We start from the raw sequence: 16,157 nt of genomic DNA on the forward strand, positions 1-16,157 counted from the left end.
TAAATCTGGCAGTCAGAGTGGCTGATCTGGTACGTGAGCCCAACCATGGAGACGCGTTACAGCACCACAGAATGGAAAATAAAACATAAATCTAGTTTATTTACATATAAAACATGATAGTTGAGATCCAGGGAGAGGATGTTGTCTCCAGGAAGGACATGACAGGGGTAGTTTTGTACCAATGTCTCTCTTTCCACACCAACTGCAGGGACATGCTGTGCTTCTCCACTGCGACTCCAGAGTGATCATTATCGAACATACCTTCCTTTAGATAGGTCCTCCAGCCATCTTTACTACTGTTTTAGAACCACACAATGCGCATTCACATTACAGGTTAACGTATACCTGGTTCATCTCGCAGTTGTCTAATAGAACCACTTTTTTCCCTGTAGGTTTTTGGCAAGTTATAACCAACTGATTTAAAACATCAACAAGCTAATTATATTAGAATCAAGTGTTTTAAATTACTGTTGAAGACCTCCTGATTATAAGACTTCTGGCAGAGGGGAATCAAGTTGGAATCTTGCTGTCGTGAGATCGACATAAAACCAAACACTGTTTTGTCTTGTATCCAGGCACCAGATTCAACCCAACTTAGTTCTCCCAAACGAGGTCAAGGTCACGTCCAATAGAGCACCCCAGGGTCAATGGCACAGATTCAGATGAGGGGTCGTGAGAAGTCAGGGTGTGGGGGGGGGGGGGGGGGGCCTCATCACCTCAGCTTGATGTACCAGTAGAGGACTAGGAAGACAAACAGAGCAAAGAGCAGCATGTAGCACAACAGCTTGGTCTGGCTGCCTCTGGACAGCTGCTTCACCCTGCCGATGGTGGCTCCCAGCAAACCGCCCGTTGAGTCAAAGTCTGAGTCCTGCATCGAAAGAGAACACATCGTACGATCATCGTAAGTGTGTTGGGGGGGACTAGTCGAGGCCCGAGCAGATCTGAGTTGAACAGCGACCTCGCAGCATCATGTTGGAGGGTCACTGTTCGAAGATGTGGGGTTCCATCATCACAGTGCTAAGGCTATTTAAGATATCAGGCTAGTCTTGTCTGTGTGTGAAAGACATCATACTCACCATTTCCTCCAACATTTTGTTTTGGTACTTGACTTCTGTTCCAATTTCTATTGTCATCTGGAAGAGGGTTGTAAAATGGGATTGTTACTGTAGGAGATAAATTACTTTAGCAGACTAGCTACTTTTAGAACACTGTAGTTGTGTACTAGTAGTCTCTAGGTCTTGTAAATGTGCTGATAAAGTGTTTACATGTTTCAAGGCGTTGACTTTTGCCCTTAGAGCTTCCTGTAAGTTTTCATTTTCTTCTTCGTGGACGCTGTATCCGCTTGCCACATAATTTCCGTGAGGCCCTCCTTCCCCTATGTGGAAAACAAAACAAATTTACCATGACTGACAAGGCTGTGGATGCTTAACACCGGTAGCTATTTAAATAACTTAATTGGCCACAATAAGGGAACTTGCTGAATCTACTAGCGGTAGTGAACGTTTGCCATGGCAATGATGACGTAGATAGCTAGCTAGTATAATGGTTACAAGGATGTTCCGAGGGGAGCAAGAAACACAAAACACGTTTCTAATATATTATTTGAATAGCTATGCTAATTTCTGCTGATTTAACTAGCATGCTTGACGTCAGTGCAGTAGGCCTGTTAGCAAGCTACTGTTGGTGCTAGTAAGAGCTACAGTAGCGTTAGTTACTGTAGCTAGGAAGCTACAGCTAGCAAACTGAACAGATACAGTTATAAATATTTATCTTACCCAAACCGGCACGTCGCATCTTGATTTATTATTGGCAGTAGAAAAAAAACCCGGTAAAGGTAGTGTAATTATGCCAGCTCCTGTAGCTGTGAGTGTAAATTTGCTGAACTCAAGATAGCTATGAGTGAGATTACTAGTGCAATAACGCCACGACATCTTACGGAAGCCGGCAGGGCTTTTGTTCACATGATCGACTCCGCCCCTCTCTTTTCAAAGAGATCTAAAAATACTAATATCCACTTTCCCCATACAATTTTAGTTGGCATTTCCCAGTAGAGATTACATTAATAATTACAGCAACAGGTTTCTGTCGTGTAAGAAGTAATAATGTGGCCAGATGAGTCACGTTCTGGCTCTTCTTCCCATAATCCCCTCTTGATTAATGTCATAAACTCTATTTTCAGACCTCATATCTCTTTTTTTGCATTATTAAATAACATATCAATATATATTCTGTATGTACCGGACATAGAAGAAAAATCATTCAGTACCTGAGAAATCAAGGGCTGATCTACAGGGGGGCACACACACTCTAGAGCCTTGCCCCACCAGCTGCCCCCCTAACTTTGGTGATCCAAAAAATGTCCTTGTTAAAACAAACCGTCACTATGTCCACAAGCTTCTCAAAACATTGAACTGAACAATCGGCCTACATTTACCAAAAGTGAACGATTAAATAGTTTTATTTTAAACGTGTTCTTAGCCCCCTGCCCCTCGTCCCTGCATCAAACGTGTAGAGCGGCATTCACACAGTCTGGCTCGCACACAGCGAGTCTGCTGCGGTGCGGTGACACCGCATCCCGGCAAAGACTGGAGCGACTGAGCTGCCCCCGAGCCTTTGAAGGTGAAGTCAGTTACCCCAGGTGAAGTTTAAACACACATGTTTAACTTAAAGTTACATTTGTAATGAATGTAATGTATGCTAAAGACGATTCAGGATCAGCAAAAACAGTGAGTCTATTACGTTAGCCAAAAGTCAAATCGCTCCATTTGTAAGAGCACTCTGCCCTTTGATTAGTTTTGATTTTAGTAAAGACAAGAACATCTTAATATATAATATAAACTGTTGTTTGTACCCATAAAGTTTACTGATGGTCGCTGTTTCGCCAACGTTAGGCTACGTTACAACACACAAGTCCCGCATGCACTCATTCTCAAACACAAGTGTGTGTACTAAGGTTGTTGCCATAGAGACAACCCTAAACCGTCATTGTTGTAGAGGGAGTTAGCACGATTAAGCTGATGCGAAAATAATAAAATGGATGGGAAAAAGATGCCAGGAGGATCTGAAAAGGGGCAATGGGGCTGCAATGTCGCTTCCTCATTTCATGATGTTTACTAGAAAAAGAAAAACGTGTACAAAAATTTAAAACATAATTCAGTCAGCTCAGGGGGGCCACAGGGGGGGCCAGGGACATTTTTACAGGGGCACTGGCCCCTATAGGCCCCCATGTAGAACCGCCCCTGATCCGGCCTAATGATGTGTGTCTGTGGCTATGAGAGGTTATGGTAAATATTTCAAAGGATATTTAAAGATTCAATTTCAATAAGAAGTTGGTGATTACTGGTGAAATCTAATGAAGTAAGAACTCTCTGGATAATGAGGTTAGCGTTGTTCACATGGATGCAGGAACCAAGGGTGAGAATTAGGAATCAGCTTTTCACCGGCAGGTTGACTGAGCATCCGTCTGCATGTTATGCCAAGATGTGTGTTTGTTTTTACAACAGTAGCCTACCATGTGAACAGTCACAGCAAGTTCTTTGCAAACCTTTTCAACCCCGGTCATTGTTTTCTTTATTATTTGTTGTCTGAGGCCAGGAAGATCACTTTGAAAGCAGATTGGTAAAAGATACGCCTAAATATACCTGAATACAGAGACAATTGGTTGTCATTCCCTGAGACTGATTGTCTTCTGCTGTTTTGAAATGGGGCATCTGTCAAAGGGTGCAAATAATTTGCCTCGCTGGCTTAATAGTGGGCTTAACAATGGCCATGTTTTATACCCTTCTGTGACTCAGAGGATAAGAGAGATCGGCAATATTTCCAAACTAGCAAACTCTTCTCCTTATAGTCGCACGAAATGAGATCCCGGGTGCTGTTTATCATGGGTTTGTCACTTTTATCCACACATTAATCATCTTTCCCCCAAACAATGCCAGTGGCACCGAAGACAGGTAATATGATCTCAAAGATTCAAACGTCTCAGGTGACGTTAATTTATTCTGATCCCTGACGCCTCATAAATAAATACATCTCAAAGACCATTTCTTCTAATCCAACTCCTCCTCCTCCACCCTACATTAATGCACACTGTGCCACGGAGTTAGTGTCAAAGTGGAAGAAAGCTTCTATTGATTTAGCTGAATGTGCATTGCGGCCATCGTCATGGATCTGAGGAGATTAGCTTTATCACAAGTCATCTTACGAAGCGTTTCTCTTGGCTGGGACTGTGAACGTCAGTGTAGAGGACAGCGGTTTATTTTCTCACATTTACATTTTGTCATTTAGCAGACGCTCTTATCCAGAGCGACTTACAGTAAGAAAGGGATATTCCCCCCGAGGCAAGTAGGATGAAGTGCTTGCCCAAGGACACAACGTCATTTTGCATGGCGGGGAATCGATCCGGCAACCTTCTGATTACTAGCCCGACTCCCTCACCGCTCAGCCATCTGACTCCTTCTCAGCATCTCCCGCTCAGAGACTATCAGATTCGATTGACCTGGTGGGGGTCAAACATCTTTAGACACTCAAACCTGGGATTAGTGCAGCCTGTGCTCGTTCCCTAGTGAGATCATTTAAGAAATGTTTGAAATGACTATTTGAATGATGGGCTCAGATTAGAGAGAACATTTCGGTACGAACGATCAATCATTTTATTGGATTTAGTGTGGAATAGATGCTCCAGGGACTTCACTCTGTTATTGCTTTCGATTCTTTAGTTTGGCTAAAAAGATGCAATAAATGAGAAAACCCACTGTGGTTATTGATTGGTTGTAAATAGAAATGATGCTGTCTTTTTAGGGGGAAAAATTGGAATTGTGATGAGAAGATACATTTTTATGTAGACCAATATGCTTTAACCACTCAGCTATAAGGTCCAAGGGTTCCAGGTGCCTGTGTCGGTTCATACGTTAATTCCTTGGGAGAGCGAACGCTTCCCTGAGAAATGAGGGAGTGAGGCAGCGGGGAGAAGAGATGAAAGACAGAAGGAAGAAGGCAAGGTGTTCTTACTATTTTTAAACACAGAGATTGGGGGATCTGATTCCCACACTTGACATCTCTCTGAACTGCAGTTAAAGGAATTCCTTTGGCCCTTAAGCTATGTTGGAATTCACTTGACTGCAAATTAGTGCATTTCAAATGAAGCTCTGACTCTGATTCACACCACTGATGATGCAATCCAACAGGGAAAAGGGAGGTTTAATGTAATTGCTGTAGCTTTCTAGATAGTTGATTGTTACTGGTACGTCTGCAGTAGGCCTAGACAAGCTGAATATGGAAATAATAAAGAATCAATGACGCTATACCTAAATAAGGCAATGAATGAAAATAGGTAACTTTATTAAGTATGTAACTGTGCACACAGTTTTACCTGAACGCCTGAATATCCGTCGGTATCAATAAAACGAATTTGATTGTATCCACCCTCTTGCTGACTGAGCGCCCAGGACCGAAAAAAGAATGAGAGAAAGAGAGAGGACTGCCAGAAAACTGGCGGCTCTGCACCATCAGCGTAAAAGCCTTTCCTCTCCGTATTCAATGGGGTTGAATACCTTAGGGGGTCTCCGGTCGATCATAATGAGCGAAACTATTACTCAAATTAAATTAAGATGTCGAATGGTTTTCTTCTGCAACCGCATCCGTGTTATTTAAATCAATTAGGCCTCGGCGTGGCTACAGTAGGCTCTGTAGTCGTGGTGACATGCAGCGAAAAATAATCTTCGGTTTATCTCCGTAGAGTTGCTGGACACAGTTGATTTCATGTCACCCATTGATGTAATATTTAAATTGAGTCAATACCGATTATGCGGTCTTTTGTTTAGAGCAGGGGATTGAGTATTCTCTTACGGCCTTAATCCGTTTGAGTGCCAACCATTTGTGATGGAACCAGAGAATATCGATCCGTAAACATAGGGGAGATAAGACACGTGGCCGTCACGCGGAAAGATGAGCCATAGCGTTGTTATCACCGTGATTAAAAACTGTGTTCTGCCACGCAGACATTCGTGACGTGTTTTTGTGTTCACTCTTGTGATCACAATAGCCTATCCTTTTTTCTGTCCTTGATGCAAAATAAGTTATTAACAACGTGCTAAATCCCAAAGCCCTCTTGGGGGCTACCATGATACCCATCAGCAATAAGACGGATGTTTGAACAGATGAACAAGGCCAAACGGTCTGAATGCTCGGTAAATGTAGGTAGCTGGTTGGACAAAAATTCATGACTGGAACAAGTAGGGTGACCAGACGTTTTCTTTTACCCGCACATGTCCTCTTTTCGAGACCTAAAAAATGCGTCCGGCAGGGATTCCAAATCGTCCTGGATTTTGCCTCGTCAGATATTTCTGTTACTCTGGGTCTTTCACAAACTAATTATTACGCCCTTACAAGTTTTGGAATGGGTATTACCAATACGTTCCACCTTCTGCAAAAGCTCTGACTGTAGAGAGACACAATAATTATCCTCCAAATACGATCATTTTGTGCCTTTGATACGATACTTCACCATTTCCAATCTGGCAACACTGCCACCACAGCCTATCGTATCGTTTTCTAAAATCCTGGGCCCCAATGATCTTTTTTCAGGTAGAAAGACACTGCCCTCGATTTGACTATGCTTTGGGACAAGCAAGTAGGCCTGTCTGTATTTTAAAGTCCTGAAAAACATCAGAACATATCCCTCAAAGCTTGGCGCTGTCGGACTCCATTAGACCTGCCTGTACTCTTTCTTTTTCTCTTTGTTTCTGTTTTTTATTTCGCATAAGCCCTTTATCCTCTCTTTGTATCCCTGTCTTCCCCTCTCATCCTCATCCTCTCATCCTCTCATCCTCATCCTCTCATCCTCTCATCCCCTCATCCTCTCATCCTCTCATCCTCTCATCCTCATCCTCTCATCCTCATCCTCTCATCCTCTCATCCTCTCATCCTCATCCTCTCATCCTCTCATCCTCTCATCCTCTCATCCTCATCCTCTCATCCTCATCCTTTCATCCTCATCCTCTCATCCTCATCCTCTCATCCTCCATGTATTTGGTTGTGTGTTTCTGACAGCTCCTTCTCCGATCTTCCCCGGGATCTGTTTTGAGTGTGGGAAGAATAATGTCACCCTCAGGCTTTTGTCAAATCACACAAACACAGTACTTGAAATAAGCCTGTGAACAGGGTGGATTCTTACTGGACTCGGCATGATGAGAAGCTCCACTCTCCTTCAGCTGAAACCGACAGATGAGTAAATCTTTAGCCATACATCTACAATGGCAACTTGCGGATGAACAGTAACTTCTTAGCTTTATCTTTGGCTTTCACTGATGTGAATTTTCCGTAATTTTCATTGGCACCTACTCTCAATACACTGAGGTTTTCCTTAGAATCGAAGGATCCTTGACAGATTCTGGGGCAGTGCACTGTTTGAAGAGTGGTAGCATGATAGTGTAGATATAATCACTCCGTCTCCCACAACACTGACGCTCGTCATCTCCAGAAAGCCTTAGGCCAGACACACAGGCTGTCGGAGTGTTTATACAGCTGGAACACTTTCCTTCCCGGCTGTCATGATCCAGTTACACAAAGAACCCGCACTGTCACAGTCAATGTGTTCAGACCAAGAGAATAGACACCATCCAGGACCTACACTGTAGACAACACCAGACTTTCCATCTCACTCGTCACCTCGTTACAAGCGACCAAAAGGTCTCTAAGAGCTCCCCTTGCTGGATTCACAAGATCACGAGAATCTGTCTTGCCAAGCTTTGAGTTATCCATTTGCGCCCAACCAACTTGGGCCAATTGGCACCTTACTACTGGCACCTAGAGGCAGGCGTGGTTGAAGTTAACAAGTGATAGACAGATGTTTCACCCAATCATTGACAGATATTTCACCCAATCATCTGCGAAGTTTTTTATTATTATTATCACTGTAAAGTGCCTGCCCTTTTCCAAACAGTTTCCGAGGATGTCTTCCCAGACAGTTGTGTAACAAACCACCTGTTTTGTCAGGTCTCCTGTGAGCAGGCCAGCATCCTTGCAGCCTCACCACTGATGTTATGACGGTTATGAGAGAGGAACCTGCTGGATCGGACTGATATCACCACATAGCTTTGAAGGCTAAAAAGCCTTTAGGCAAACTGAGAAGGATGTGAGAGCTTGCTTCTCTAATTAATGAGAGGATGAAGTGACATTAGAGCTAATGAAAGCGATTGAAGTGATTTTAGGCCTGGTGATTAGCGTCACATTACAAGGTTTGGATAATGAGTTTTCCTCTGTGGTGTCAACATGAAGGGTCAACATGAAGGGTATGGTGTGTGGGGTGAAACAGTAGAAACAGACCGATAAGGAGAGGCCAGCGGAGCTGCACACGTTCATGAATTGAAGCTGGAAAATCAGAGTCTTTCGTGAATTTTGAGCCGAAATTGGGACGGTTTATTTGGGTTGCTAGGCAGATTTATTCCTGCTAATTGAGTGAGGTGATGCAGCTCCTGGTTGTGGCAAGATTACATCATGACCTCTCACCCCTAAATTGGTTTGGTTTTAGGCGTTCCCAATGGATGCTACCTGCATTATCTGTGGGTCTCCACGTTACATTGTTTTGTACAAAGGCCAGTGGTGTCACCTGCGCTAAATTGTTATCTTTTTTTATGTTTTATCCCTGCGTTCAGTACGCTGTTTGAAATGGTAACCAGGTTTTGTCTGGGGTGGACTAATTTGACTGCAGATCAAGAACTCTCAGGTGAAAATCCCCCCTCTCCCATTCATTGCTTTGGATAAAAGCGTCTGTTCATGGAATATATTATTTTTGTTATTATTATCATTAGCATTTTTTCTGAGGTAAAAATATGTGTTGTTCTGTGCAGATATATTGTCCCATGTTTTTATAGATAATATTTGATCCTCCAGCTTACCTTACCGGTAGACACCACATCTCCCACACTGCCTTCCTGCTGTGGCTGCCGATGTGTGTTTGTAATTGAAAGTCACTTGGATTCAGTGTTCCATCCCCCAGGACAAGCTTTCCCAAGTAAGTCATGGCTGGATCAGGACAGCCTCTCTCCTCCAGGAGTAGGCAGAGCGGCGACGGACATGGCCTGCCTTCCCAGGGGAAAGGGTTTATTATTCCATGAACGGCATTGTCCCGATTTTACCTTCCTCCTGCATTTATGCCTGGGCAAGAATGGGCTCAAACAGTATTTGGAGATTGAATTTTCCCGAAGGAACCAGAAACTGTGGTCGAATCTGAAACATGGTTAAACGAAATAGAAACTGTTTCCAAGTTCCTCAGATGAGGATATGAGGTAGTCTTCGCCTGTTAAATCTGTCTTTGAGTGAGTCATTTTCAGATGTTTAAGATGGACAGGGCTGGCGTGTGTTTGGGATCGAGGATGAAATTCACTAGATCTTTATTTATGGGCTTGACCCATGGATGTATATTGTTGAAGGCATATCGTTACTTTGCCTCTGGAAGTCAGAATGGAATGTGAGTAGCATAGTTGAAGATGGAGACCGATAACAGAAGGCCAAGACCTCACTCCCCCATGCCCCCCAGCACCTGACTTGTGGTACAACAGTATAAATATTTACCTCAGGAAGACACTTAAAGACTGAATTTAATGACAGAGAGAAGAGAGATCTCTGGAAAGCAGAAGCTCCCTCAGGGATGCATCTCCTGAAACCTTCTACCCTAACCTGTGTGTGTGTGTGTGTGTGTGTGTAGGAGTGTACGCGGCTCGTACAGTACTGTATGGTTCTCTCCTCATCTTGGGAATCAGTCGGCAGTGCAACAGTGCCTCCTAGTCCTGAGTTTCAGCCACTGCTGAAGCACACACTCCCCGGATCTCATGTCTGATCCCGTCTCTGATACTCCACCCTCTCAGACCGTCTGTTCCTTCTCCCCAGCGTCAGGGCAGTGAAGGGGCTCTAACTGACAGCTGTCAGCCTTCTTAGAATATGTTGTGTGTGTGTGGCAGGGGAAAGGAGGATTAACAAATCTTCATATTCATCAGTTTCCAGCGCTATAATATGATTGAAATGGTTTGTTAAGCTTCATGTTGTGGCATCTTTTTACAGCAATCTGTCCTGCGTGTCATGTCACCTGCTCAAACACAACTGTGTTTCGTCTCTTTTGGAATGGTTATTCCTCCATCCACATCATGCAAATGATCCCTCAGTCATGACTCACCCCCCCCCCCCCCCGACAGGAGGAGGAATACTCAAACTACGTTTGCCCTTGAGCTGAGAGCAACCTTCTGTTTACACATGAGCATATCCTTTGTTGACTATTACCGTGCCACGTCAACAACCTGTCTACTTGGGAATTAACAAAAATATGAAAATAACATTTGACTGAAGGTTTCCGTCTAACATCCCGGCCTCTCTCTCTCTTTCTGCCGTTTACGCTTGACAGTTTCAGACTCGTTTTCTTCAGTCAAGCCTGAAATCAAAGTTTTAACCTTTAAATGGTTGTTTTATGTGTCTGTGAGAGGGTGTTTGCAACAAATACTCCCTACCGCCCCGCCTCGCCTCCCTTCCCATTCTCTACTGGTCTGTTTCACCAGGCTGAAAGCTATCTTTATAGGACTGGGTCTCGCTGTTCCACTGTTGATCCAACCTAGAAAGGAAAGGGGTAAATGCAGCTCCATGGTTAGAGCATTAGACTGCAGAGGTTGCTTGATTGATTTACTCTCTGTATTTAGCTTTGGATGAAAGTGTCAGCTAAATGAGACAGACAGACACACAAACAGACAGACACACAGGCAGACAGACAAACACACACACAGACAGACACACAGACAGACACAGACACACACACACACAGACAGACAGACAGACAGACAGACAGACAGACAGACAGACAGACAGACAGACAGACACACAGACAGACACACAGACAGACACACAGACAGACACACAGACAGACAGACAGACAGACACAGACACACACAGACACACACAGACAGACAGACAAACAGACAGACACACAGACAGACACACAGACAGACAGACAGACACAGACACACACACACACAGACAGACAGACAGACAGACACACAGACAGACACACAGACACACAGACAGACACACAGACAGACACAGACACACACACACACAGACAGACAGACAGACAGACACACAGACAGACACACAGACAGACACACAGACAGACAGACAAACAGACAGACACACTGGTGTGTGTCTGCCTGATGGAGGGAGAATGTATTTTTTATTGTTTGGGTTCAAAGGTCAACAAGGAACTGCTTGCCATCCTTTTGAAACTCTGTTCCCCGTCTGTGTTTAGCCCCTTTGCCAGAAGAGCTTGACTCCTCTCATGGGTGGCCACAGTTATACATGAGCTAACCAATGAGCTGCTCTTGATTGATAATCCACTGGGTTCATTTGCCAGCCCAGTGCTCTCTCCAGCCCTTAACTCTCCTATTTTCCACCCCTCGCTGAGTCTGCACGCCATAGCCAAAACAAACACACCCAATCCTGCTCTCAAGATGTGTAATTACTGACAACGTAATCCGCTTATGTTGCAGCAACAGTGATTTGAAATACCCACTGGCTTTCAAGGGAGGATGATCTATTGATTAATAGATTAAGGTGTAGGCCTTTTCTGTTTCTCTCTCTCTCTCTCTCTCTCTCTCTCTCTCTCTCTCTCTCTCTCTCTCTCTCTCTCTCTCTCTCTCTCTCTCTCTCTCTCCCTAAAAAAGACGTGCCTGTCTAGTAATAGTGGCCTTTACTCACTAGCAGTTTTAGCAGATGCATTGACATTTACAGCAGTCCCAGTTAATAAATGAATCTCTAACCTACAGTCCATGTGTTCTTTTTAGATTGCCATCACCGAAAAACTGTATCTTGAGGCAGCGGATGTGTAATTGCCATTTAGCTTCTTACTATCGCCCAAAGGATATATAAACACTGACATTTACCGTGTTTTGTTCATGGTAACTTTTGCACTACAGCCTACTGTGTTCTGTTGTTGCTCTTTTTTGTTACTCTCCTCTTGATGTTTCCTGAGGCAAAAACCCCTGAAACAAAAATTAAGATAAACTATATTAATTTTTTTATAAAATACAACAATCATCCTGTCCAAGTTTTCAGCTTTCTTGTGTACCCTACTTGTGGTCCCCTTGTCACTTAAATGACACCGCGCTCTGTGACTTGAAAGATGCAGTCTGTCGAGAGCATTTTAGCGACCGTGACTCCACCGTGTCTGAGCGGTTTTCTGGATGAGGTCAAAGACGGGTTGGGACCGCTGGCGGTCATGGAGAGGTTGATGGTAACCGTGGAAAGCAGGGCGCTGGCAGATCCCGGTGAGTTGGGCGGTGCGAGGGACAGGTGAGCGGTTGAATGCAAGGCCTCCCTCTCCTTATACATCATAGCACCAGCTCCTGAATCCAATCTGATTCCCTGCCCCTGCTGTTCCAGTTCCATGGTTGTCATTGTAATGTGCCTTCTGTGGTGTGGGCTACCCTCCTCCACACACGGGAGTTGAAAAGGACAATGCGAGCGAAGAACAACGTCGAAGAGCTGCGGGATTTTCTGACGCACAAACTGAACATGACATCCAGGGCTCGGACGAGAAGTGACAGTGACAGTTTGGGAAGATTGCTGGATGATTACGGCTGTGAGAGAGAGATATCTGGAGATGCTTGAGTGGGTTGTACTCAGTTGTGAGGCTTGCCAGAGTGCTGGCTTGAATCCAACAATGCTGCTGATGTATTTGTAGCGATGCTGTTTCAATGTCCGTGACAAATTGAAAGAGACGGAGGAACAAAGATTCCCTGAGTAACCCCCTGGTAGCAGTCATGTGCGGTAACATAACCGTAACCCTAACCTCGGTCACAGCAAGATTCACTCACTTAAATTCACTCAAATTCACTCGGTTCTTTAGGCTAGTCTCCCTTCAGGCTGTAATGAAAGCCTATTGATGTGTTTATGTACCTGATTTTTGTTTTAATTATAAATAGGCTACAAAGCGATATAGGCTATGCTACACCAGGTAAGTTGCTGGAAACGTCAAATTTAGGCCATGAATTAGATTTACCTCAGAGAATGGACTAGTAATGTAGTCACTTAACAGGTGCTTTTATTCAGCAATGAATAAGCAAGGAATGTCCACAAAGATTAGAACCTGCGAGGTCTTGATCTAAATGCTCTTGTGACTGAGCTTTACCCATCGTCTGATGGGCGGGTAGCCTATATTACAACACGTTACTTGACAAGGAAGGACACCGTCGTGTCTCATTTTCATTTAACATCAGATGTGCTCAAGCTTAAGATCAAGCTGAACCTCGACTGACTTGACCTAAGGCACTGAAAGCAGCACTTAGCAGTACAATAGGCCAACTTGTGATTGGCCACCTGCAAATTTGTCCCTTCCTTGCATGTTGGATTTGTGATCCTGTTATGGAAGACCGCTGTCTGGTAAGAGACTGTCAATTACTGCAGTTGAACGGTTTCGCTTACTAGCACCAAGTTGTTTTTGCTGCATGTACCATGCGCTATTGATGTTGATGTTTTGCTGTTTAGCACTATTATTCATCATTGCTGAGATGTACAATACAGACTTGACGTTTAATTCTTGTTTTTCTGTTATACTTATTATATGCACTATTTTGCTTTGTATAAAAGCGTCGTCAACATGAACAAAACAATAAGTAGGCCTATCCTGTCTGACATCAAACGTTTCAGGTTCGAAATTTAGACAAAGATTGCGTGTATTCTCAAACAATCTGTTTTGAAATATAGATTAGAACATTTGTGAAAAACATAAACTCTTTAATCTCAGTAGCCTCTCTTTGCTTCCCTGTCGTCTTGTTGTTCCAGATCTGTCTCGGTTGTTCTGGAAACTCCCTACTTCCATTCTGCCTTCGCCTCAGCAGTTCCATGGTAATTTATTAATTTCAGCAGATACTTTTATCCCAGGCTACATACAGCACAGGGAAGGAGGAGATTTGAATCTGTGACCGCTTGATCTCGAGTCAAATGCTCTAACCATTGAGCTATACACCACCCCCATGTCCTCAAGCTAACACAGATTCAAGCTCTCGCCCTCATGGAGAGAGTTTGTGCACCCTCTCCAGGTGACAAGGGTGCCCTGCAGAATGGACATCATCCAGGAGACATGTCCAGGATGGACATCATCCAGGAGACATGTCCAGGATGGTTGACTAGACATCATTAATCCCATTGTGTGTCATGAGCGTATTGATACTCCCACATTGAGGCTTTGTGGGTCGTTAGCTGTTTGTTGAGTGTGAGAAGCTGAGTGTGTGAAGGAGCAGGAAGTGAAGGATGATGGACAGGAAGTGAAGGATGATGGACAGGAAGTGAAGGATGATGGACAGGAATGAAGGATGATGGACCGGAAGTGAAGGGTGATGAGTGTGTGAAGGAGCAGGAAGTGAAGGAGGATGGACAGGAAGTGAAGGAGGATGGACAGGAAGTGAAGGATGATGGACAGGAAGTGAAGGAGGATGAGTGTGTGAAGGAGCAGGAAGTGAAGGATGATGGACAGGAAGTGAAGGATGATGGACAGGAAGTGAAGGATGATGTGTGTGAAGGAGCCGGAAGTGAAGGATGATGGACAGGAAGTGAAGGATGATGGACATGAAGTGAAGGATGATGTGTGTGAAGGAGCCGGAAGTGAAGGATGATGGACAGGAAGTGAAGGATGATGTGTGTGAAGGAGCAGGAAGTGAAGGATGATGGACAGGAAGTGAAGGATGATGGACAGGAAGTGAAGGATGATGAGTGTGTGAAGGAGCCGGAAGTGAAGGATGATGGACAGGAAGTGAAGGATGATGTGTGTGAAGGAGCAGGAAGTGAAGGATGATGGACAGGAAGTGAAGGATGATGGACAGGAAAACTGATGTCAGAAGTGAGAACATGACGCTAGTTCAGTCTGATCCACAAAACCTCTCAGAAGAACTCCCTTTGATGCCGAACTCTCTGAACTTTCCCTCTCATTTGATGGAACATGAAACACTTTTGTGAACTTTTATTCATCAAAATGTTCTCCTCATCTAAATAATGCCTAAATACTTTGTTAAATTGTGGAAAATATCCATCAGGCTGCACATTATCCCATAAATGAAATTAAATCCTCAGAAGTTCCGTCACCAAAATACCGTCTCCTCAAGGACACATTTCAATGAACTTCACGAATGATCATATGCATGACTAGTCTGTCTTCCTTTGGCGGTCTTTGCGGTGAATCTTTCAAGTTCATTGATCTGTGCTTCTCCTCCCTCGAGTCTGTCTAAAGAGTTCTGACACTTTATCTGATCGTTATGGATGAGCGCTGTCGCGTGCACCTGTCCACATCTCCAAGTCTAATGTATGCAGATGGTGTCGTTTCCTTCCTCTACGGGACTCCCTGGGGCAGTGTGGGAGCTTGCAGTGCCGGACCAACAGTAAATACAGCTGGAGGAACAAACAAGCGGGGCCTCTGTCATGTCTGAGGTGCGTCTTGGGAGATTCAGGGGATTCAAGGGATGTGATTACCAGGAGGTGATGAGAAGGAGAATGGCAGCAGAGGATGTGAGGATGAGCTTCCTGTGGAGGCATCCAACCAGGATTAGACTTCATACTGGGATCAGAGGAAATGGCTCTTTGGTCTAATGGTAGATGTTTATAATGCCTCTTCTGCAAAGTTCTATTGGTGTAAATCTCATTCACAGAAAAGTGGGTTTACAGTTATACTCTGTGGGATGAAACAGATATTACTATAGCATATGGTGGATACAGTATTTTTCTTTTCTTTTATTTAAAAAATAAATAAAAAACATGTATTTTTGTACAGCAAGGTAGATGCAATTTTTCCAGGATCACTGTGGCATTCGGATCCAGTTTTATGAAGTTTATTGCAAATCTTCTTCTGAGGGAAAAGGAGAGTTTCAGGGCAGAACATCAAATTGAATGATATATAGTTGCGTTAGAACAGGACAGTTAATAAAAAAAGAAGCTTAGATGGACAACGTTTCTCATGAAACCTTCAGAGAGACGAGGTCCTATCAAGATGGAATAAGAGAATGTCAAATTAATCCTATGCTGGAACACTCTTTAACACACACACACACACACACACACACCCTCTAAAAAGCCCCTGTCGATGAATTTAGTTAACGCCCTCATAAAAACATAGGAACAGACACAGGGGAGGT

General features: G+C 43.9%; 1 protein-coding gene and 1 long non-coding RNA gene across 2 annotated transcripts in view; one reads left to right on the forward strand and one right to left on the reverse strand.

Moving 5' to 3' along the window:
- Positions 1–74: 74 nt before the first annotated feature.
- bet1 (Bet1 golgi vesicular membrane trafficking protein) lies at positions 75–1,940 on the reverse strand. The gene is made up of 4 exons (XM_084696953.1): positions 1,776–1,940; positions 1,266–1,375; positions 1,077–1,133; positions 75–868 (listed from the first exon to the last, which is right to left on the reverse strand). The coding sequence occupies exons 1-4, from the start codon at positions 1,792–1,794 to the stop codon at positions 713–715; spliced, it is 342 nt and encodes a 113-aa protein (XP_084553079.1). The 5' UTR covers positions 1,795–1,940; the 3' UTR covers positions 75–712.
- Positions 1,941–13,623: 11,683 nt separating this feature from the next.
- LOC146295798 (uncharacterized) overlaps positions 13,624–16,157 on the forward strand; it is a 10,442-nt gene continuing 7,908 nt past the window's right edge. The window contains exon 1 of the long non-coding RNA XR_014753290.1: positions 13,624–13,881. This is a non-coding gene — a long non-coding RNA (uncharacterized LOC146295798). The remainder of the gene's footprint in view (positions 13,882–16,157) is intronic.

Source organism: Hypomesus nipponensis, chromosome 4 (genome assembly GCF_054491055.1).
Source record: "Hypomesus nipponensis isolate SF chromosome 4, ASM5449105v1, whole genome shotgun sequence".
NCBI lineage: Eukaryota > Metazoa > Chordata > Actinopteri > Osmeriformes > Osmeridae > Hypomesus > Hypomesus nipponensis.

Coding starts and splice junctions, on each gene's coding strand:
- bet1 (XM_084696953.1), bottom strand. Junction 1,134..1,265: donor AAGTCAACGCCTTGAAACAT/GTAAACACTTTA, acceptor ACCCTCTTCCAG/ATGACAATAGAAATTGGAAC. Junction 869..1,076: donor ACAAAATGTTGGAGGAAATG/GTGAGTATGATG, acceptor CTTTCGATGCAG/GACTCAGACTTTGACTCAAC.